Source organism: Pelophylax lessonae, assembly GCF_965119305.1.
Source record: "Pelophylax lessonae genome assembly, chromosome: 7".
Classification (NCBI taxonomy): Eukaryota; Metazoa; Chordata; class Amphibia; order Anura; family Ranidae; genus Pelophylax; species Pelophylax lessonae.
The window spans coordinates 286,485,992-286,507,023 of record NC_138774.1 but is presented as its reverse complement, the minus strand read 5'-3'; the positions used below and the strand labels follow the sequence as shown (position 1 = coordinate 286,507,023).

Genomic DNA, 21,032 nt, shown 5'->3' with positions numbered 1-21,032 from the left:
TCTCTCTCTCTCACACTCTCTCTATCCCCATTTTTCTCACCCTCCCTCACCCTCCCTCTCCCTCTCTCTCAACCCATCTCTCTCTCTCTCTCTCTCTCTCTCTCTCTCAACCCATCTCTCTCTCTCTCTCTCTCTCCCCATCTCTCTCTCTCAACCCATCTCTCTCTCTCAACCCATCTCTCTCTCTCAACCCATCTCTCTCTCTCTCTCAACCCATCTCTCTCAACCCATCTCTCTCTCTCTCTCTCAACCCATCTCTCTCTCTCTCTCAACCCATCTCTCTCTTTAATTTGTTTTAACAAAAAAATGTTTGCGTTTTCATTTTATTTATTTATTTTTTTCATTTTATTTGTTTTAATAAAAAGGCCCACCAAAATCCTCAGCACCAGGCCCACGATACTCTTAAAGTGGTTGTAAACCCATACAACTTTTTTTTTTTTGCAACCTGTAAGAGAAACGCATAATAAGCTAGTGTGCATCGCATACTAGCTCATTATGCAATACTTACCTTAGAACGAGCCCCGCCGTGTCGCCCACGGGTCTCTGAAGAAACGGCACCAGCGGCCGTTCCTTCAGAGTGCATGCGCCAGTGATGTCACTGGCTGCATGTAAGGTAAATATCTCCTAAACGGTGCATGTTTAGGAGATATTTACAGTACCTATAGGTATGCCTTATCATAGGCTTACCTATAGGTAAAAGTGTCAGAGGAGGGTTTACTTCCTCTTTAATCTGGCCCTGCCTCTCTCCAGAGAAGGGCCTCTTCCCACAACCCTGGCTGGTGGTTGTGGGGGGCTTATCAGAATCTGGAAGCCCACCTTTAACATTGACCGGGCCATGCCACTCCACCCCTTCGCTAGTCAAGAAATGTCAGATGGAGGAGCAGGCAGTTGGCGGGAGCGTTCAACAAGGCCAGAGGGTTTTTCTTTTTTCCGGTCCAGCAGTGCGGTGGGAGTCGCAATTGACGATGGATCTACATCGGGGAACATTAACTTTATTAAAAAATAAAATTATTTATTCACTTTTGTGGTGAATGGGTAGGGGGTACCATACTCATTCACATGGGGGGGTACCAGATTCCAATAAGCCCCCCGCCCACAAACCCCCACAACCACTGCCCAGGGCTCTGGGGGAAGAGGCCCCCTTTAACATAAGGACAAGGTGCTTTGGGGGGGGGGGTTTGAGCCCCCCCACCCAAAAGCACCCCCTTCATGTTGAGGGCATGTGACCTGGTATGGTTCAGGAGGGGGGGGGGGCACTCGCTCGCCCTCCACCCCTTTCTTGGCCTGCCAGGATGCATGCTCAGATAAGGGCTTGATATGGATTTTAAGGAGGACCCCACTCTGCTTTTTTAAAATTTTGGCGTAGGGTTCTCCTTAAAATCCATACCAAAACCGAAGAGCTGGTACAGATTGGGGGGAGGACCCCACGCTGTTTTTTTTTTTTTCCTGAATTTTCTATTGCCAGCATTCTTTTGTCTACATTTCAGCTGTCAGTGGGTAACCCCACTGACAACTGATGAGTCATCGGATGCTAAGGATGCGACGGCCAGCTTCCCGGCCCACTCCTTAACAACCAGCTATTCTTCACACACAATTTGAATCGGAAGATCATTTTTCGACCGATCCGAATTAGAATCATCCTGATAATTTGGAATTCATTAAAAAAGTAATAAACAAAAATGAATGAAATGAAACTAATTCCTAAACGAATCAATGAAACAAAATTAGTAACTTAAAGAATCTATCTGAAACAAAATACATTTTTCTACTCTGCGCATGTCTACTGAAGGACATTCAACATCATCTGCCTCTATACTCCCCAACCTGACTGTCACCAGCCCATCCCTTTCATACATTGGATTTTAGTTCTTTCAATATGAAGGTCAGCATCAAGTGTAGGCAGTCTACATGCAAATACGACCTGCTTAGAGCACGCACTTTTCCAGACTGATATCCACCCATTAAGACATTTTTATGTTTGCATAACTCCTCCCAAGTGTTTGCATCGGAATTAAAGGCTCTGGGGAGGAGTACTGGGCCAGGGTGCTGTAATGTTTCACAAAGCTTGCACAGCACCCTACAAGCCCCTCCAACCAGCCATGATTTGCCTGATTTCCATAGAGAAACAGAGACATCACTAGGTCTAAAATAAAGACAGAAAGGTTTTGTTAAAAAAAAAAAACAGCATGTTGAAGAAGGGGAGTAGAGACCAGAGAAGGCAAAATATAAGCACGTTAAACTTCAGCTTTAATATAGATTCAAAATAATTTTTACAGAAGAAGCCCTTCATGAAGCAGGAATATAGTTTTGTTACTAGATAATTTCCCTCTACATCTCTTCTGGGGATGTGTTTCACTCCTGAAGGACCTTTAATCTTCCCTCTATTAGGATGGCTCTTTGTTTGAGGCTTTGATGAGCAGAACTGTATTCTCGGAGCAAACGAGCAAATCGAGTTTGTAAGATGTCCACATTGGATTCCAGAAGCTCCAATTTTTCTTCAGGAGATTTACCTTCCATCACATTTTTCTCCTTCGTCTCATCTAGCAGGCCTTCCTTGGTCAGTATTTCTCTTCCTCTCTCTTCCAAGATCTTCTTGGCATCTGGATACTCAACTAAAGCTTCCATCAGGTCGTCCTTTGAAAGACAGAAAAGGTCCGAGTACCCAATGCTCCGAATACTGGCAGTCCTTCGATTTCCCATCTTACTCCCTTTGATATTGAGGATGCTAATCTCACCGAAACAACTCCCTGAAGTGAGAATAGCGTACTGAGTTATTCCATCCTCTCCAACAACAGCAAGCTTCCCCTCCTTGATGATATACATCTCTCTACCAATGTCCCCTTTACGGCAGATGTAATCGCCGGGGCTGAAAACCTGAGGATGGAGCTTCAGGACCAACTCAACCAAGAGACCGGCTTCACAGTTCTGGAAAATCCGAACCTGGGACATAAGCATAGGGTGTAAGTCAGAGATGCTAATGAATAAGAAATTTAAAGCAGAACTCCAGGGTCGAATTTGGCCCAATGTAAGTATACATATTCCATACTTGTGGGATCCCTGAGGAGGCCTGAAATCCCTGTAGCAGTCGGTTACTACAGTGATTGACAATGTAATCTGAGTCCCATGCCAAGGGGAGCGGCTACTAAAATGCATAGTAACCACAGGGAGTGACATCACAATCTCCACCTCATTCAGTCAGAAAACGCCATTAACTGAGAAAACTGTGAATGGTACCTGTTGGTGTAGGTGGAGATGTCATGTCACTTGCCCACTTTGTCCAGTCAGACAACACCTTGTATTCTTCAAGAAAAATGCAAGGTGCTCTGTGAATGGCAGGGCAATGCCTATTGGTTACTATGCAGATGGCATGGGACCTGGAAGACAGCAGGGATAAACTCTTGGATGTGTACTGAGGAACGCCTAGTACAAACGTTCTTATCACCTAAAGGTCTTTTTAAAAAGCTTAATGGTTAAGAGCATCAAATACAGCTAATGTTTTTTAAGGAAAAAGACTGCCATTTCTTCAGGGCTTCAGCAATATTAGAATCACAATAGAATGCCTTAGTGCAGTGATCCCCAACCCCCGGGCCGCGGACCGGTACCGGTCCAAGGATCAAATGGTACTGGTCCGCCCAAAGAACATTACATTGTTTCCATTTAAAAAATAATCATTTTTCAGAAAAGGGTGGGCCGGGGGGGCAGAGCAGTGCGCCCTGAGCCCACCCATTTGTGTGACAATAGCGAATGAATATTCGCTATTGTCACACGGATCCTCCTCCTGGCCAATCGGGAAACGGGTCCGAGACCCGTTTCCTGATTGGCCGAAAGGCGAACCCATGCCATTGGCCAAGGAGGAGGAAGAGGAGGAGGGAGGACTTAAGGAGACGCGGGGAGACTGAGGAGACAAATCAGGTAAGTGCACTGGTCACTGTGCATTGATTGGGGGCACGCTGGTCACTGTGCATTGATTGGGGGCATGCTGTGGCACTCTGCATTGATTGGGGGCACGCTGTGGCACTCTGCATTGACTGGGGGCACGCTGTGGCACTCTGCATTGACTGGGGGGATGCTGGTCACTCTGCATTGACACCCCCCTCAGCGGGCCACGGAAAAATGATCAAACGTTAACCGGTCCGCGGTGATAAAAAGGTAAGGGAGCACTGCCTTAGTCGACCTCTGTTAAGGCAGGTCTAGCGTCTCCTAACGGCACTAAGAACAGCCAATACCTATACCAATATAGGTATCATAATCAAATATTTTCTAAAACATATAAAAGTCTTTACAGTATCCTGGAAATTGGATATGAGAAAACATATTTGAATTAAAAGAATTGACTCACCTTTTTTAAAGTTTCCAGATGAACATTTATGGCGATTTCAGCTCTCAGTTTGTCAGGGAGATTTTTCAACACCTCCTTTTCATCTACTGTCTTTTCGGCTGTCCATACGTAGTCAAACCATCGGATGACTTTGGCCTCTAACTCATTGCTTACTTTTCTAAACTGCATGTAATGCTTGATGGCATCTATTTTACCCTGGAACTCAGTCCTCGTCGCATTCATGTTTGAAATCATGGAGCCCACATTACCAACAATGGTGGCAAAGATCAGAACGCCAACCAAAAAGTCAAAAACTATGAAAACATACTCTGTGTCGGTTACGGGAGTAGGGGAATTCCCAATGGTGGTGAGAGTCAAAGTAGACCAGTACAGACAGTAGACATATGCACGAGTAAGGTAAGCATGTTCGCTATTGGTAATATTTGAGTAGACCCATGAATCTGTACCAAAACCAATGGCCTTAGATATAACATAATAAATACAGGCATTCCAATGTATGATAAGTATAATGTACAAAACTAAGTTAATAATTCTAAAGATATTGGGGTAACTGGTCCGAGTCTCAGTCTGGTCGAAGCATTCAAACATACGTGGAAAGTGCAGAAGCCTGTTGAAGCGCAGCTCTGGCCAATGCAGTCCAAGAGCCAAGTAACCGAGATCAGTTGGAAGTACTGAAAGAACATCCAATTTAAACTGCAAGGTATGGATGTAGTTGTCACTTAGCATTTTTGTATCTCTAACCAACTTTCCCTGTTCCAAAAATCCTTAAACAAAAAGAGAAAAAGTTAGGTAGATGGCAAGATCTGAATTTTGCAAGCGTACAAGGTTATAATGTTCATGTGGATTACAGAAAATAGTATTAAAACAAAAAATGTTATGTCATAAGTATATAAGACATTAAAAACCGGTTTCAGAAGCCCAACTCCAGCAAAAACATTTTTATTTCACCTTGGATAAAGTGGTGAAGGGTTAAAGCTCCCATCAAGTTTTTATTGCCATCTTTGTTCTCATTGGAGGCATTTCCCATGTTTTCCTGTTAAGAGCTCTCCAAACTCTAAAGAGGACTACACACCTTCCTATAAGAGCCCAAATCCACATTTGCAGCTTTCTATTCAATACTCACCTTCTCCCCAACACTGTCCACTGTAGACCCAATGAAATGCAATGCAACTCCTTTGTCCAGCTTCAACCAACTTCCTGCTTGTCTAGGCTGTCATGGACACACCCCATGGGGGCATATCATCACTGGCCTGGGCTTGCAGTACTCATGGGTAGATTGGCCCTCACACATCATTACATCATCATGCTCATGTAATGACACTCCATGGTGATTGTGACGGACCACCTGGCACTCTGAGTGCCTCTACCATTATATAGCCTCCTCCACTCTGGAACCAGAAACCAGGTATTATAGCTAAAAATTGCACCCAAGAAATAGGCGACACTAGCTTAGGTGCAAACAGGAACTGATCCTCTATTGTGAATTCACACAGCATTTTTACCACCCAAAATCAGATAAGAGCTTGATCACATTATCCTAAACAATGCAATCTTTAAGTAGTAATATCATCAGTACATCTAATGAAAGCCAGCAGCTAACAGTGATCTAAATAACAGTAAGCTAATCAACAGCTAGCACCTGACCAAGCCTTGATTAGTCAGGGAGTCCACCACCCAGACAGTCCAGGACCAGTATTTAAGACTACTGAGGGCTGTCCAAATCTCAATAACCAGCTTTCTTTTCACATCTATCGTTGCACTGAGTTTCAAGTTGGCAGGGACCATCGTGGCTTCCTTGACTGTTAAATGTGGTAATGTTATCTAGAATTATATTACAGGACATCTTCCTGAATTCTCGTAGCTCCCTTAAATGCCAGGGCCAAGTCAGTAGGCAGAAGGCTACCCTGCAGTCCCCTCCAAAAAACCCTGTCCCAGTTGGGACTGTCACAGTGACCTTATTTTGCCACAATTGTTTGGAAATGAAGAAACATGCTGGTGATGGTGCACTAGATACATTATTGGGTTGGCTACCTGTGGTTGGACAAAGCCAAGGATTTTAACTGATATGTGAACAATTTGCACGAACATAATATAATACTGCCACCACTGGAGAAGTGGACATAGGCGTTGAGATTGCACAAGCCCTGTTTTGATGTCCTTTTGTTTACCAGAACATATGAAGGGCTATCAAGTCAAGAGGCTAAATGCTTTGAAGATGGTCATATTGTATGTTTTATTATGATGTATGATAATCATGAATGGTTTTAACAGTATATGATTATATATATCAGTGGTTCTCAACATCATTAAGCATTTTACGTGCTAGTCTCATATTCACCCAGCAACACAGGCAAAATTGACAGGGAATCAGCAATTGTCTTCTCCTTGCAAGAGTCTTCTCTCGCGGGCCAGGAGTGTAATAACATCCTTGCTGGATGTCTCCAACTTACAAGCCGACCTCAATGCACCGTTTAATTGGGCAACTATGTGGCAAATGAGGTTTAATGTTGATAAAGGTAAAGTTATGCACTTGGGGGGCTAAGAATATGCATGCATCATACATACTAGGGAGGAGTACAGCCGGGGGAGTCAATGGTGGAGAAGGATTTGGGGTTTTTGGTAGATCATAAGCTTAATAATAGAATGCAATGCCAAGCTGCGGTTTCCAAAGCAAGCAATGTCCTTTCTTGTATTAAGAGAGGCATGGACTCCAGAGAGAGAGATATAATTTTGTCCCTGTACAAATCATTAGTAAGACCTCATCTGGAATACGCAGTTCAGTTTTGGGCACCGGTTCTCAGAAAGGATATCGGGGAACTGGAGAAAGTGCAGAGAAGGGCAACCAAACTGATAAGAGGCATGGAGGAGCTCAGCTATGAGAAAAGATTAGAGGAACTGAATTTATTCTCTATTGAGAAGAGGAGATTAAGGGGGGATATGATCAACATGTATAAATACATAAGGGGTCCATACAGTGAACTTAGTGTTGAGTTATTCTTTTTAAGGTCATCACTGAGGACAAGGGGGCACTCTTTATGTCTAGAGGAAAAGAGATTTTATCTCCAATCACGGAAAGATTTCCCACAATAAGAGCTGTGAAAATGTGGACTAGACTCCCTCCAGAGGTAGTGAATAGACTCCCTCCAAAGGTGTTTCTGGCCAGCTCAATATAATGCTTTTAAAAAAGGCCTGAATTCTTTCCTTAATGCACATATTTTAACTGGGTACTAACATTTATAGGTAAAGTTGATCCAGGGAATATCCGATTGCCTCTCAGGGGATCAGGAAGGATTTTCTTCCCCTGCTGTAGCAAATTGGATCATGCTTTGTTGGGGTTTTTCGCCTCCCTCTGGATAAACTGCAGGTATAGGATTGTGTATATGGGATTGTATGGTAGTTTTTATTTTTATTGGTTGAACTAGATGGACTTGTGTCTTTTTCAACCTGACTAAGCTGTCCTCACCGGGAGAAGACAGTAATTATTGATAGTAGCTATAGAAGCCTCTTGCGATAAACGCAAGCAAATCCAGCAGGCTGGCTGTACCCACGTTGATTGATCAATCAATTTGGTACATTCAGCCTGCCCATTACCTGTTTGAATCTCGGCTGGTTCAGCATGAACCGGCCGAGATTCGAAACGTGTATGGTCGGTATAAGGTGGTACAATACGCAACTACTGATGGAAGTAGTAACAAAGGCTCATGTGATTTATTCTTATAAGCTAATTTGATGGTAGCTGTCTAAACTCACCTGTACGAAATCGGATTACGATGTCCATGATGTATATGATGTCACACACATAGTCCAGGGTAAGCCACACTATAATATAACTGGTTTGAAGGTCATTAAAGCAGGCCCTGCCAAAGAACAATAAATACAAATTATTTGGAGGAAAGCTATAACAGAAAAAGTCTGAATGGAAAATTAGGATGAATAGCAAAACCAAAAAAAGTGTATCTAAGAGCCGGTTCACACTGGGGCGACTTGTCAGGGTACCTGGTCGCCTGACAAGTCGCCGTGGGTCGCCTGCCATAGATTAGCACAGGAGCCGTTCTAATAGGAGCGACACAAGTCGCTCGGACTTAGAAAAAAGGGTCCTGTACTACTTTGGGGCGACCTGCATTGACTTCACAGGTCGCTCCAGCAAGTCGGGTCGCCCCTATGTGAACCGACTCTAAAGCTAAAACACTAATTTAAGTTTTGTATGGAGTGGTGATGGGTTAGAACCGCATGTTATTATTATTATTATTGGGAGGAGACTAGACATGTGACGTCATCGCGCATCCGGACGTGGCGGCCATTTTCTAGGTTGGAAACAATCGGTTTTCCAGGAGACAATTGCAATTTTTAACCCTGATAAATTTTAGTTTAAACTATTGGAATAAAATGTATCCTATTTGAACGTACTACCCCATGAGATGTCCTTTTTGTATTTATGAGTCTCATGTGCCTCTGGAGAAGTTCAGAGTGGATTCAATGTTTTAGCTTGAGGATTCTTGGGAATCGAAAGATGCCTGTGCCCTAATTGCTAGAGGATAGTGTCAAGCCCATTTGACCTTCTGTTTAGGAGGTCCACATCCTGGGGTAAGAGACAGCGTATTTGGTGTTGGATTTGGCTCTTCTTGGACCTTTCACATGAGTTCCAGCCGCATTTGCTTCTTCTTTTATCATTTGATCCTTTTTAGATCTGTTAGACTTTTAAGAGCAGCGCTGCACCTTTTTTATGATATTATATTATTATTATTATTATTATTATTATTATTATTATACAGAGTTTATATAGCGCCAACAGTTTGCACAGTGCTTTACAATATAAGGGGAGGTAATACAGCAACAATACAATACAAGAGGGTTAGGAGGGCCTTGCTCCTGGGAGCTTACAATCTAATAGATATTTATTGTTGTCTCAGCAGGGCTGGTCTTCCTATAAAGGGTCTGGGTCAGCAGGGGGGCCCAGGCAGCAGGGTGAATCGGATGTGGGAAGAGAGGCTGATCGGCACAGCCGGTGGGCAATTACTGAAACCCATCCACTGTATGGCTTTTTTTCCTCTTCCTCTTGATGGCTTTCGGCTGCTACAGAAAGCCATATAGTGGATCAGTTCCAGTAAATGCTCTACCTGGCACACCATCCACCCTCCCTGTGCACCATGCGTTTCCCCCTGCGGTCCAGGCCCCACTGTGTGCCCCTTTTCCCCCGAAGTGCAGCTGGCTTCCCTCCGCTCCTTCCTACCGGCAGCTACAAACACGCAATAGGATTCTTCAGGATGGAAGGTGGGGGAAGGGTCCAATAAATGTCATATTTGCCAGCCCTTTCCTTTCCTGAATGAACACAATGGTGATGGGTACTGTGACCGTATTCACCGTCACTGGAATTTAAAGACAGATAAGTAATGGTTTGGATTGCTTCATATTTGTCAGCAATATCTCCATATAGAAATATTAAGATTTTATTCCCTGTACAGTATGAGGTCCCTGACCAGGAAGTACAACTCCTAAAATGGTCATTCCAGGAAGTTCAATGTGGAGACTGACTGTCTAACAATGTTGCTTTTGTCTGAGGTGGCTTTCCATTCACCTATTGTCGGATGTGCTAATGAACTCACCTGTTGTCTGCTAAGGGATGTATTGGGGGCTCGTTATGGAACCATTGTTCTGTGTCTGGCTGTTGTGTGCATTGATTGCCCTCTGGGGGCTTCTGTCTCATTACACATAACAGTCCTTCTGGTCAAGCTATCGGACCAATCCCTGCTGACTCATTTTCAAGTCCTCATTTGCATGGCTAAGGAGGACCTGAAGGAGGACCACAGGTACTTTACAATTGACCAATAGGAAAGCGGTTGTTGGGGGCGGGATGTTCCAAATTCTGTATATAAGTCTTGTTCAATAAAGTTGTTCTAGAGTTCCTTCACCTCAATCTAGAGTTCTGTCTCTTATTGGGGGAATCTGCTGCAAGGGATTGCTATGTCCTCCATACTCCCTTGGATAATCCCTAAGCTCTTGTAAGAGCTTGTAATAGAGCTTGTTCTGCTGCACTCCCTGGGGAAAGAGAGGTTCACCCACAGGAACCTGGAGCCTTGTCGTAGGTCCAGGGTGGGTAGGAGATTGCGAGACCCTAACCAAGCTGCGGCGGTTCGTGGGGTCTGAAGTGGTCACTGTGTCTGGTGGAGTGCTTGGAGCCCTCGGAAAGCACTAGCAGCATCTGTCAATGGAGGTACCCGGTCAGGGGTGCCCTGTTCCGTTACAGGTACCCATCACTCATTGTGTTCATTCACAATTGTGGTCATTCATAACTGAAGCTGTGTTTATTTGGGTGGTTGGGGCCCTTTCAGGTTGGCTGTATGGGGCCCCATGGTTTCTAAAAGCAGCCCTGTGTCTCCTACTTTTCTATGGAGATACACGCTGATGACCATCGTCCACCTTTGGTGAGGTTACATTTAGGGGTCAGTTTATACAAAAATTGGCATAGCTGTTCATCCATCGAAACTTGCATGTAAATTTGTTCTGTGCGAAATGGGCAAAACTGAATATTCTTAGGGTATATTCTCTGCAGATCGAATGTGCTGAGGGGGTAAAGACCAATGCTGGCCATTATACTGTTCTGAAAAAATGCTGCTGTATTTCACCTTCAGATTACAAACCAGACTTACCTCACTATTAGTAGGAACCAATTATACAGCACAGGTGCAGCTATAACGTAAAGCCACCGATAATACCATTTTCCTGAAGGATCAACCACAAATCGCTCAGATAACTTCAACCTGTTATTAAAAATAAAACCCATATTAATGCCCAATAAAATTTTGAGTTGAAATCAGTTAAATATATTTCAGGTGCAGACAAAAAAAAAAAGTTGCACAAAGACTTACTGTTGGTTTTCTTTAGAAAGTAGCCAAAGCCTGAGTAAAATGCCTATTCTCTGCCAGCATGCTGCAGAGAAGGACCCTATTAATGGGGAAGCAATAGCAGAGGTCCAACACGTCTCCAAATGAGTCAGAGCTAGGGGTCTCCAATCAGTAAATCTTATGCTCCCTGCTGATTGGAGAGTTCTTCTAGCTCTGACCTAGCAGAACCTTTGTTGAAGCATGCTTTATAACCTAGGGTGCCAAACTGCACCCAATGGGCCTTTGCTAGCCTTTATCCAGCCCTTAGGGCACTATTCCTCCCACTGATATGGGGCACTATTCTTTCCATTGACACCAACAGTGGGTCAATTTTACTCCCACTGATACTGATGATTGGACACTATTTTTCCTCCCACTGACACCAATGATGGGACACTATTCCTCCCACTGATACCAATGATGGGACACTATTCCTCCCACTGATACCAATGATGGGACACTATTCCTTCCACTGATACCAATGATGGAGGACTATTCCTCCCACTGATACCAATGATGGGACACTATTCCTTCCACTGACACCAATGATGGAGGACTATTCCTCCCACTGATACCAATGATGGGACACTATTCCTCCCACTGATACCAATGATGGGACACTATTCCTCCCACTGATACCAATGATGGGACACTATTCCTCCCACTGATACTAATGATGGAACACTATTCCTCCCACCGATGGGACACTATTCCCCCTATGGATACCAATGACGGGACACTGTTTCTCCCATTGATACCAATGATAGAGCCCTATTCCCCCCCTACTGATATCAATGATGAGGCACTATTCCACCCATGCTGTCCTCCCACTGATACCAATGATGGGACTCTATTCTTTCCACTGACACCAATGTTGGAGCACTATTCCTTCCACTGACACCAATGTTGGAGCACTATTCCTTCCACTGACACCAATGTTGGAGCACTATTCCTTCCACTGAGACCAATGATGGAACACTATTCCTCCCACTGATACCAATGATGGGGCACTATTCCTCCCACTGATACCAATGATGGGGCACTATTCCTCCCACTGATACCAATGATGGAACACTATTCCTCCCACTGATACCAATGATGGGGCACTATTGCTCCCACTGACACCAATGATGGGGCACTATTGCTCCCACTGACACCAATGATGGGGCACTATTGCTCCCACTGACACCAATGATGGGGCACTATTGCTCCCACTGACACCAATGATGGGGCACTATTGCTCCCACTGACACCAATGATGGGGCACTATTGCTCCCACTGACACCAATGATGGGATACTATTGCTCCCACTGACACCAATGATGGGATACTATTCCTCCCACTGACACCAATGATGGGGCACTATTCCTCCCACTGATACCAATGATGGGGCACTATTGCTCCCACTGACACCAATGATGGGATACTATTCCTCCCACTGACAACAATGATCTCCCACTCATACCAATGACTGGACACTATTCCCCCCACTGATACCAATGACTGGACACTATTCCTCCCACTGATACCAATGATGGGACGCTATTCCTGCTCCTACTGACCACGGACCCTAAGTAATCGACTACGAACCCTGCAGCAATGTTTATTCTCACTGATACTGGGCCTGGGACATTTTCCACCCCACTAGCCACAATCTGCCTCCCCCCTATAGTCTGAAGGACAGTAAACTGGCCCTTTGAAAAGTTTGGAGACCCCTGCTTTAGAATAAGGGAGCTATCATACTCTAGAGTTTATTGGCTTCCATTATGAGTCCAGCCTTCCCATCCAAAGCAGCACTTAAAGCTCTGATAAAGACTGATAAAGACTTTATAGCCCCTGGAACGCATTGGGGTGTGTATTAGGACTTCTATGATGCAATAAATACCTTTGCAATATAAAAATATGATTGTAGCACTCCTGTTTTTTTATACAGCCTTCAGATTCTTTTGTTAGGGTACCCCCCACTCTCACTAAAGGGGAAGTATGTGACCTTCTCTCCTTCATCTCAGGATGCAGTGATTGGACCTGAGCGACTATTCGCCAAGCCAAAACACTCCAATGTGGAACGGAAACAGATCATTAACTCTGTGTAAGCTCCGCCACTAACTTACACAAAGTTTACATAGGGTTTAGAGTCCCAAATGGAACAGTGGGGGAGCACAGGGAAGGTAAGTATTTGTGGAAAACCCCCTAATGACAACCTGTCACTTTGCCCTAAAGGGACAAGGAATTGGGACATCCCGATCCAAAACTATGGGGAAAAAATCCCACTAATTCCTGTTATAACAGCCTCCACCCTTCTAGGAAGGCATTCAACGAGATTCTAAACAAGATTCTAGAGTGTGTCTGTGGGAAATTGTGCCCATTCAGCCATAAAGAAAATTTGCCAGGTCTGGTACTGATGTTGGATAAGAAGACCTGGGCCAATCTCAAAAGGTATTCAGTAGGTTTTTGATCAGCTACTGATGTTGGATACGAAGACCTAATCCCAAAAGTGTTCAGTAGGTTTGAGGTCAGGTACTGATGTTGAACAAGAAGACCTGTCTTGCAATCAGGTGAATCAGCATTCCAATTCATCTCAAAGATGTTCAGTAGGGCTTAAGTTAGGGCTCTGTGCTGGACACTCAAGTTCTTCCACACCATCATCAGGGCCTGCACAAACTGGTCAAACTATGTCTTTAACCGATTGCCGACCGCCGCACGACTATTTACTGCGGCGGTCAGCCCCTCACAGGCAGAGCGACGTAGTACTATGTCGCTTGCCTGTGAGGGTCTAGGAAGTGAGCGCGCGCCCCCGCATGGTCACGGACCCCCCCCTGCGCGTGTGACCGGCGGACCCGATGTCCGCCATCACTCGGCGATCGTTGGTGCAGAGGGAGAAAGGCAGGCGGCTGATGTAAACCAGCCGCCTGTCATTCTCCCCTGTGTAGGAATAGTGATTATACGGTTCTACTATGTAGGACCGTTGATCACTGTTCCTACACTTCAAGCCACAGCCAATCACAGTTAGAATCACGCCCCTAGGGACACACATAACCCCTCCCTCTCAAAAAAAAGTTAACCCCTTCACTACCAGTGTCATTTTACAGTAACAGTGCATATGTATAGCACTGATTACTGCAGTAATGTCACTGATAACCCCAAAAGTGTCAAAAATGTCAGTCAAGGGTCCGATCTATCCGCCGCAATGTCGCAGTCCCGCAAAAAAAAATCGCAGATCGCCGCTAATTACTCGTTAAAAAAAAACCAACAAAAATGACAAAAATCTTTCCCTTTGTAAGTAAACGCAATTATCGCTTTTTTTTGTTTATAGCGCATGATCAAAAAAAATCGCACAGGTGATCAAATACCACCAAAAGAAAGCTATGTTTGTGGGGAAAAAAGGACATCAAATTTGTTTAGGTACAGCGTCACACGACCACGCAATTGTCCGTTAAAGTCACGCAGTGCCGAATCGCAAAATAGGCCCTGGTCAGGAAGGGGGTAAAATCTTCCGGGGCTTAAGTGGTTAAGATGGCTTTCTGCACAGAAGCACAGTCATACTGGAACAGAAAAGGGCCTTCACCGAACTTACCACAAGGTTGTCCATTGTCCTAAATCTATTTGTATATTAATGCATTTTCTATGCACCTGGTTTTAAATAAAGACGACCAACAAGCGCACATGGGTGTGATGGTAAGCAGTTTACAAATGATGGCTATGAAGTAGGTATATACAGTATTGTTTGTCTTACTGTTGGGTTGTCTTGGTTTCTACTTTTGTATCTTGAGTTTGTTTTGCCTTTCCAGCATTTGCTTCTGCTGCTTGCGCTTCAGGTCCACGGAACCGGTCTAGAAAGGAATCAGGCCTTTGATCTTGATCACGTAGGTTCCTGTGGGCCCATTCCCGCAAGACCACCACTAAACGTACTATCCTAAAAATTTACATGAAGAAGTTTAATTAGCCAGTAGATTCTGTAAGCAATACAGTACATGTAGAGAAAGCAAGCTGGATATGAAGACCAGATTACCAAGTGTGTCCATGTTATATATATATATTTCATCTATAAATAAACTACTAGGATGGCACCACCAAGAGAACTTATGGAACATCTTACTATGGTAAAACATTTCCCCATGGCCAGCATTCACTTTTTTATGGCTTATTATGCATATTTCCCTTTATGGCATATTTGAAACTCTTTGTAACTTCCCACAAGACCACCACTAGACGCACGATCCGGAAAAGTTACAAGAAACTTTTAGAGCCCATTCACATTGAGGCGACACGACTTTGGGGGGCGACCTGTGAAGTTGCGTGCAACGCTGTGCACCGCGACTTCGGCGCGACTTGCAGAGACTTCACATAATGGAAGTCTATTCAAGTCGCTCCGAGGTCGCCCCGAAGTAGTACAGGACCCTTTTTCTAAGTTGGAGCGACTTGTGTCGCTCCTATTAGAACTGGTCCTGTACTACTCAATGGACCGCGACATACCGCGACTTAGGCTGACAAGTCGCGCTAATGTGAATGGACTCTTAATCTGCCAGTAGATTCTGTAAGCAATACATATAGAGAAAGCAAGCTAGATATGAAGACCAGATTACCAAGTGTTATATATATTTCATCTATAACTAAACTACTAGGATGGCCCCACCAAGAGAACATATGGAACATCTTACAATGGTCAAATATTTCTCCATGGCCAGCATTCACTTTTTTTTATGCATATTTCCCTTTTTATTGGCATGTTTGAAACTCTTTACAACCTATTTTTTTTGCATATAGTATTATTTCATATGACTTTTTCGGCTCGCTTCCTATCACCAAGTATTGTTCCATAGCTTTTTTTATTACTGGCTGGTATAAGACTCGAGGTCTTGTCCTCAGTATGGGTGGTATTACGCTTATATAATTATATCTATACTGGGTAGATGCTTCTGTGTAGATCATGGGTGTCCAACCTTTTGGCTTCTCTGAGCCACATTGAGTGTAGAGAAATTTTCTCTGGCCGCATATAAAATATATACTATAGTTAAGGTATATAAGTAATAAAACACCGCTTTGCCCTTCCCGTGCTAAAGCCCACCCCCCAGCACTAATTTAACACAACTAGGGGATGATCCCCTCCGAGGCTGCCTCTGTGGCTGTGCCCCCGACTCGACTTCCTTCCTCCCCAGCAAAAAAAAAAAATTGTCAGGGGGCAGTGGGCCGCATTGCCTGCAGTTCCCGGGCCGCAGGTTGGAAATGCCTGGTGTGGATAGATACAGGTGGGAATATTGTGTTTTTAATTGTTTGCATGGCTTAGGGTTCTTTGATATGTGTATCAGTTTTTGTACTTTAAGGGCACGTTTGCATGAGCGGTAGCGTTTACTGCTTCTCTGAAAAGTGACCCACCACCGCCATTGACAGGTGGCTTCTGAGTGCCTGGTTTAACCAGTCAAAGTCCACTGCATCGCACATGGTTGCACCATAGTTGGGGCACAGTCGCATTCACTTGAAGGGGTGGTGTTTGGTGGCGATATTGCCCACCAAACACACCATGAACACGGCATTGTTGTTCATTATTCGGAGGCAAAATGTTTTCTTTATTAGTGGTTAACCACTTCCCCCTGGGTGGACGTCATATGACGTCCTAAACTTTGCGGGGGTATACCGGGATGATGCCTCTAGCTAGAGGCATCATCCCGGTACCGTGGTTTAAAGCCGACGGTCGGCTTTCCGTCGGTACCGATCGATGCAGCTTGGGAGCCACTCGATCGTTACCCGGGGGGCGGGAGGGGACGTCCCCCCCCCCCTTCCCACCGCCTTCTGCGGCTTTTACCGGGGCTCCCGTCCCACCAGGAGCCCCAAGCACCCAGCCGGCGCGTCCGCCGGCTGGATGGAGTCCCGATGAATGCCGGAAACGGCATTGATCGGGTCTCCGATGACGTAACCCGGAGGCGGCGCCCATGACGTCACTTCCGGGTTAGTGTGCCGCAAAACGGCGACAAATTAGAAAAACGGCTGTATGCAAAAACGTCGTTTTCGGTGTTTTGCATACAGGGAAGTGTAGTGGAGGGGTCTAGGGTCTTTTAGACCCTCGATCCCTCCATAAAGAGTACCTGTCACCGCATATTGCTGTCACAAGGGATGTTTACATTGCTTGTGACAGCAATAAAAGTGATCAGATTTTTTTTTTTTTTTTAAACAAACTGTAATAAAGTTAAAAAAATAAATAAAATAAATGGGAAAAAAAAAATTTAGCCGCCCCGGGCACCGTTAGCTCGCGCACAAAAAAAAAATGTATATGGAAGTCGAGCCGCGAATGAAATCGCTGTTCAAACCACACATGTGAGGTATCGCCGCGATCGCCAGAGCGTGAGCAATAATTTAAAAAAAAGAGCTACACTCTAACTCTAAACTGGTAACCGTTAAATAAATTTAAATTGTCGCCTATTGAGATCTCTATTGACCGTAGTTTGTCTCCATCCCACGGGGGGGCGCAATTTTAAACCGTAACATGTTGGGTATCTATTTACTCGGCGTGACATCATCTTTTACAATATACAAAAAAAATGGGCTAACTTTACTGTTTAGTATTTTTTAAATGCAGTGAAATGTAATTTTTCCCAAAAAAATGGCGTTTTAAAGACCGCTGTGCAAATACGGCGTGACAAAAAATATTGCAATGACCGCCATTTTATTCTCCAGAGTCTTTGTTAAAAAAATATATATAATGTTTGGGGGTTCTAAGTAGTTTTCTAGGAAAAAATACTGATTTTAACTTGTAAACAAAAAGTGTCCGAAATAGGCCTAGTGGTGAAGTGGTTAAAGTGTATCTTGTATTAAATAAAAAAAAAAAACCGACGAGAAGAAAATAAATATACCTACCTTATACTCAGGACTGGGACAAGGGGAGGGGGATGGGCAGGAGGGGCACAGATGAGGGGCACCCTACAGAGTGCTGGATCTTCTTGTGAGATTTGGGATCCTTAGCATTCTCTTTAGGGTCTGTGATAGGGCTGAACGATAGTCGATGTGATATCGACTATCGTTCTGTGGGCGTGGGCGATATTCATATCGCTGAAGACACGATATTTAGCATAGGCAGGGAGGCAGGGAGAAGTCGGGACTCGGGGGGATTAGGAGGACTCACAGTGCTGGCAGCCGACACATCCGTTTTGCTTTCGGCTGTGATCGGAACTCCGCCCCTCCAGCCCGATGCAATCCAGCCCTCCCAGCTCTGCCTCTAGTATCCAGCCGACCATTACTCCGCCCTGCTCCGCCCATTGTCTCTCCTGGCTGCATCGGGAGCGGGATCAGGCTGTAATGTTTTGTAAATAGATTCAATAGAGAGACAATGGGTGGAGCAGGGCGGAGTAATGGTCGGCTGGAGACTAAGGGGCAGAGCTGGATTGCATGGCGGATTGCATGGCGGCGGAGAGGCTGCAGAGCGCTACAGTGCAAAGCAGCAGGAGAGGGGGGGAGAGACGTCCGTAGCGTGGCGGAGGAGCACCGGGGGACAAAGGCTGCTACCGTACTACTGCTGGGACACTTCACTCAGCCCGCTTCCTCTACACTCCGGCTCCGACACAAGGCTCGGGCTGTCCGGGCGGGAGAAGTTCTACAAGTGTGGCGGATCCCCTGGCGGAGAGATGAGCTCTGCTCACTGATCCCTCCTCCGGAGACTGTCCGGGAGAAATATTGCGATATATACCGTTAAAAAACAAATATCGCAATGTTCTTTTTTCCCCAATATCGTGCAGCCCTAGTCTGTGATGTCAACCTTGCCTAGGCACCATGGGTGGGAAGTGTGGCCTGGGCTGACAACAGAGTTGTCAGGCATGCTGTGGTAGGCAGCCTGTATTAACACAGCAGTGTATGCAAGGGTGACAATGCTAACCCTGCGGGAAGTAATGAGGACACAACATTTCTGGCAAGATCAAAATTTATTTTCTGTACTTGCTTAAAATGTGCCTAGCCTAAAAAGAAAATAAACCAAATGCAGCCAACATATCTGAGGACTGGTAACTGGCAGTGTATTACATTTATTCAGGATATGAATATATATTTTTTTTATAGTTTTTATAGTATGTTGGTACTATTTTTTAATTATTATTTGGTACTAGGTTAATTATTATTTGGGGTATTGCTAGAGTAATTTGTGCATTTTGGTAGTTTGATTTTTTTGTAATTTTTTTAATCTGTGTTATTTATTCTGTATTGTATTTTAACTGTATGAATGGTTTTTGGAGTGTAGTTTTACATGTTTTATTTGGTGCTAATGGCTGTTATTGGGAATTTTGTTATGTCTTTGTGTCTTGTTCTGTTCATTTTTGTGATCTTGTGCTGTCTTTGTGTGGTATGTGTTGCAACAATTTCCCTTTCAGATTAAGTATTCTTAATCTGAATGAATTTGAATTATGCATTATTAGTACCAACCTATTCTTGAGTTTAGCTACACTTTAAGTGAGCTTTTTTGTGGTTTCTTTTGGCCCAACTTACCATATGATTTCTGGTCGTCTTGTTACTGCTGTATTAAAAAACCCAGCAATACACAGAGTATATGAGGGGGTGCTGATAAGTATTGAGCCTTACGCAGAAAAAATTGAGCTAGGAGGCTGTAAATTGCAGGGGGTACTGGCCAATTTGTCTGTATTCTATGGTGCAAAAATCAACTTCCCTATGATTTTAACTTATCTTTCTTTTTTAGGTCCAAAGTAAGGTGACCAGATTTTAAAAATGAAATCAAGGGACATTTTTTTATTTATTTATTTTATTATTTTTTTTATTGGCAAATAGTAAACTTTTTTAAACGATATCTACCTTTAAATTATACATGCAGTGTATGTGGTATGTGTTTATGGAATGATTGTATGATATATATGTTATTTCTCACATTTCGTGCATGAGATAAAATAAAAAGATACTTCTTAGGATTTTTTAAAATATGACTACCAAATGTTATGAAGATAAGATAGAGAAAAAAACAGAATGCAGAGTTCAGGAGTGCATTGCATAAAGAATGCAAGGCTATGGCGCGCGCTACATAAAGAATGCAGGGCTAAGTAGCACTCAGGAGCGTGCTACATAAAGAATGCAGGGTTAAGGAGTGTGTTACATAAAGAATGCATGGCTCAGGAGTGCGCTACTTAAAAAAATGCAAGGCTCAGCTGTGCCCATCTATTCAGCCTGACCAGTGCCCAGCAATGCAGCCTCACCAGTGCCCAGCAATGCAGCCTCACCAGTGCCCATCCAATGCAGCCTGACCAGTGCCCATCCAATGCAGCCTGACCAGTGCCCATCCAATGCAGCCTGACCAGTGCCCATCCAATGCAGCCTGACCAGTGCCCATCCAATGCAGCCTGACCAGTGCCCAGCCAATGCAGCCTGACCAGTGCCCAGCCAATGCAGCCTGACCAGTGCCCAGCCAATGCAGCCTGACCAGTGCCCAGCAATGCAGCCTGACCAGTGCCCAGCAATGCAGCCTGACCAGTGCCCAGCAATGCAGCCTCACCAGTGCAGGAGATCAGAGAGAAGAGGAGAGCCTGCCGGATCATCACACAGGCCGGCATCGCCCGCTGTGTCAGCTTTATTTGAATTGCTGGGCGGCCGCCATCACACAAGTCCCGCCTCCTGGATCGGCTCCTACCTATTATGGACAGCACACGTCCTGGCATTGGACAAGTGTGCTGTCTATTAAAGGAGCCAAACAAGGAGGCGGGACTTGGGTGATGGCGGGCGCCCAGCGATTCATATTAAAGCTGACACCGCTGGTCACACCGGCCTGACACCCCCCTAATGTGTGGCATCTGGGGCGGACCAACCCCCCCCCCCCCCATTTGTATGCCACT

At 44.7% G+C, this 21,032-nt stretch overlaps 1 protein-coding gene across 1 annotated transcript in view; it reads right to left on the bottom strand.

The window, feature by feature from the left end:
- Positions 1-2,352: 2,352 nt before the first annotated feature.
- LOC309559860 (cyclic nucleotide-gated channel alpha-2-like) overlaps positions 2,353-21,032 on the bottom strand; it is a gene marked incomplete at both ends in the record, with an annotated part of 34,507 nt that continues 15,827 nt past the window's right edge. Inside the window, 5 exons of the mRNA XM_082263283.1 lie at positions 2,353-2,940; positions 4,340-5,103; positions 8,090-8,196; positions 10,987-11,097; positions 14,954-15,133. Of these exons, the coding sequence (XP_082119409.1) occupies positions 2,353-2,940; positions 4,340-5,103; positions 8,090-8,196; positions 10,987-11,097; positions 14,954-15,133 (1,750 nt within the window). The remainder of the gene's footprint in view (positions 2,941-4,339; positions 5,104-8,089; positions 8,197-10,986; positions 11,098-14,953; positions 15,134-21,032) is intronic.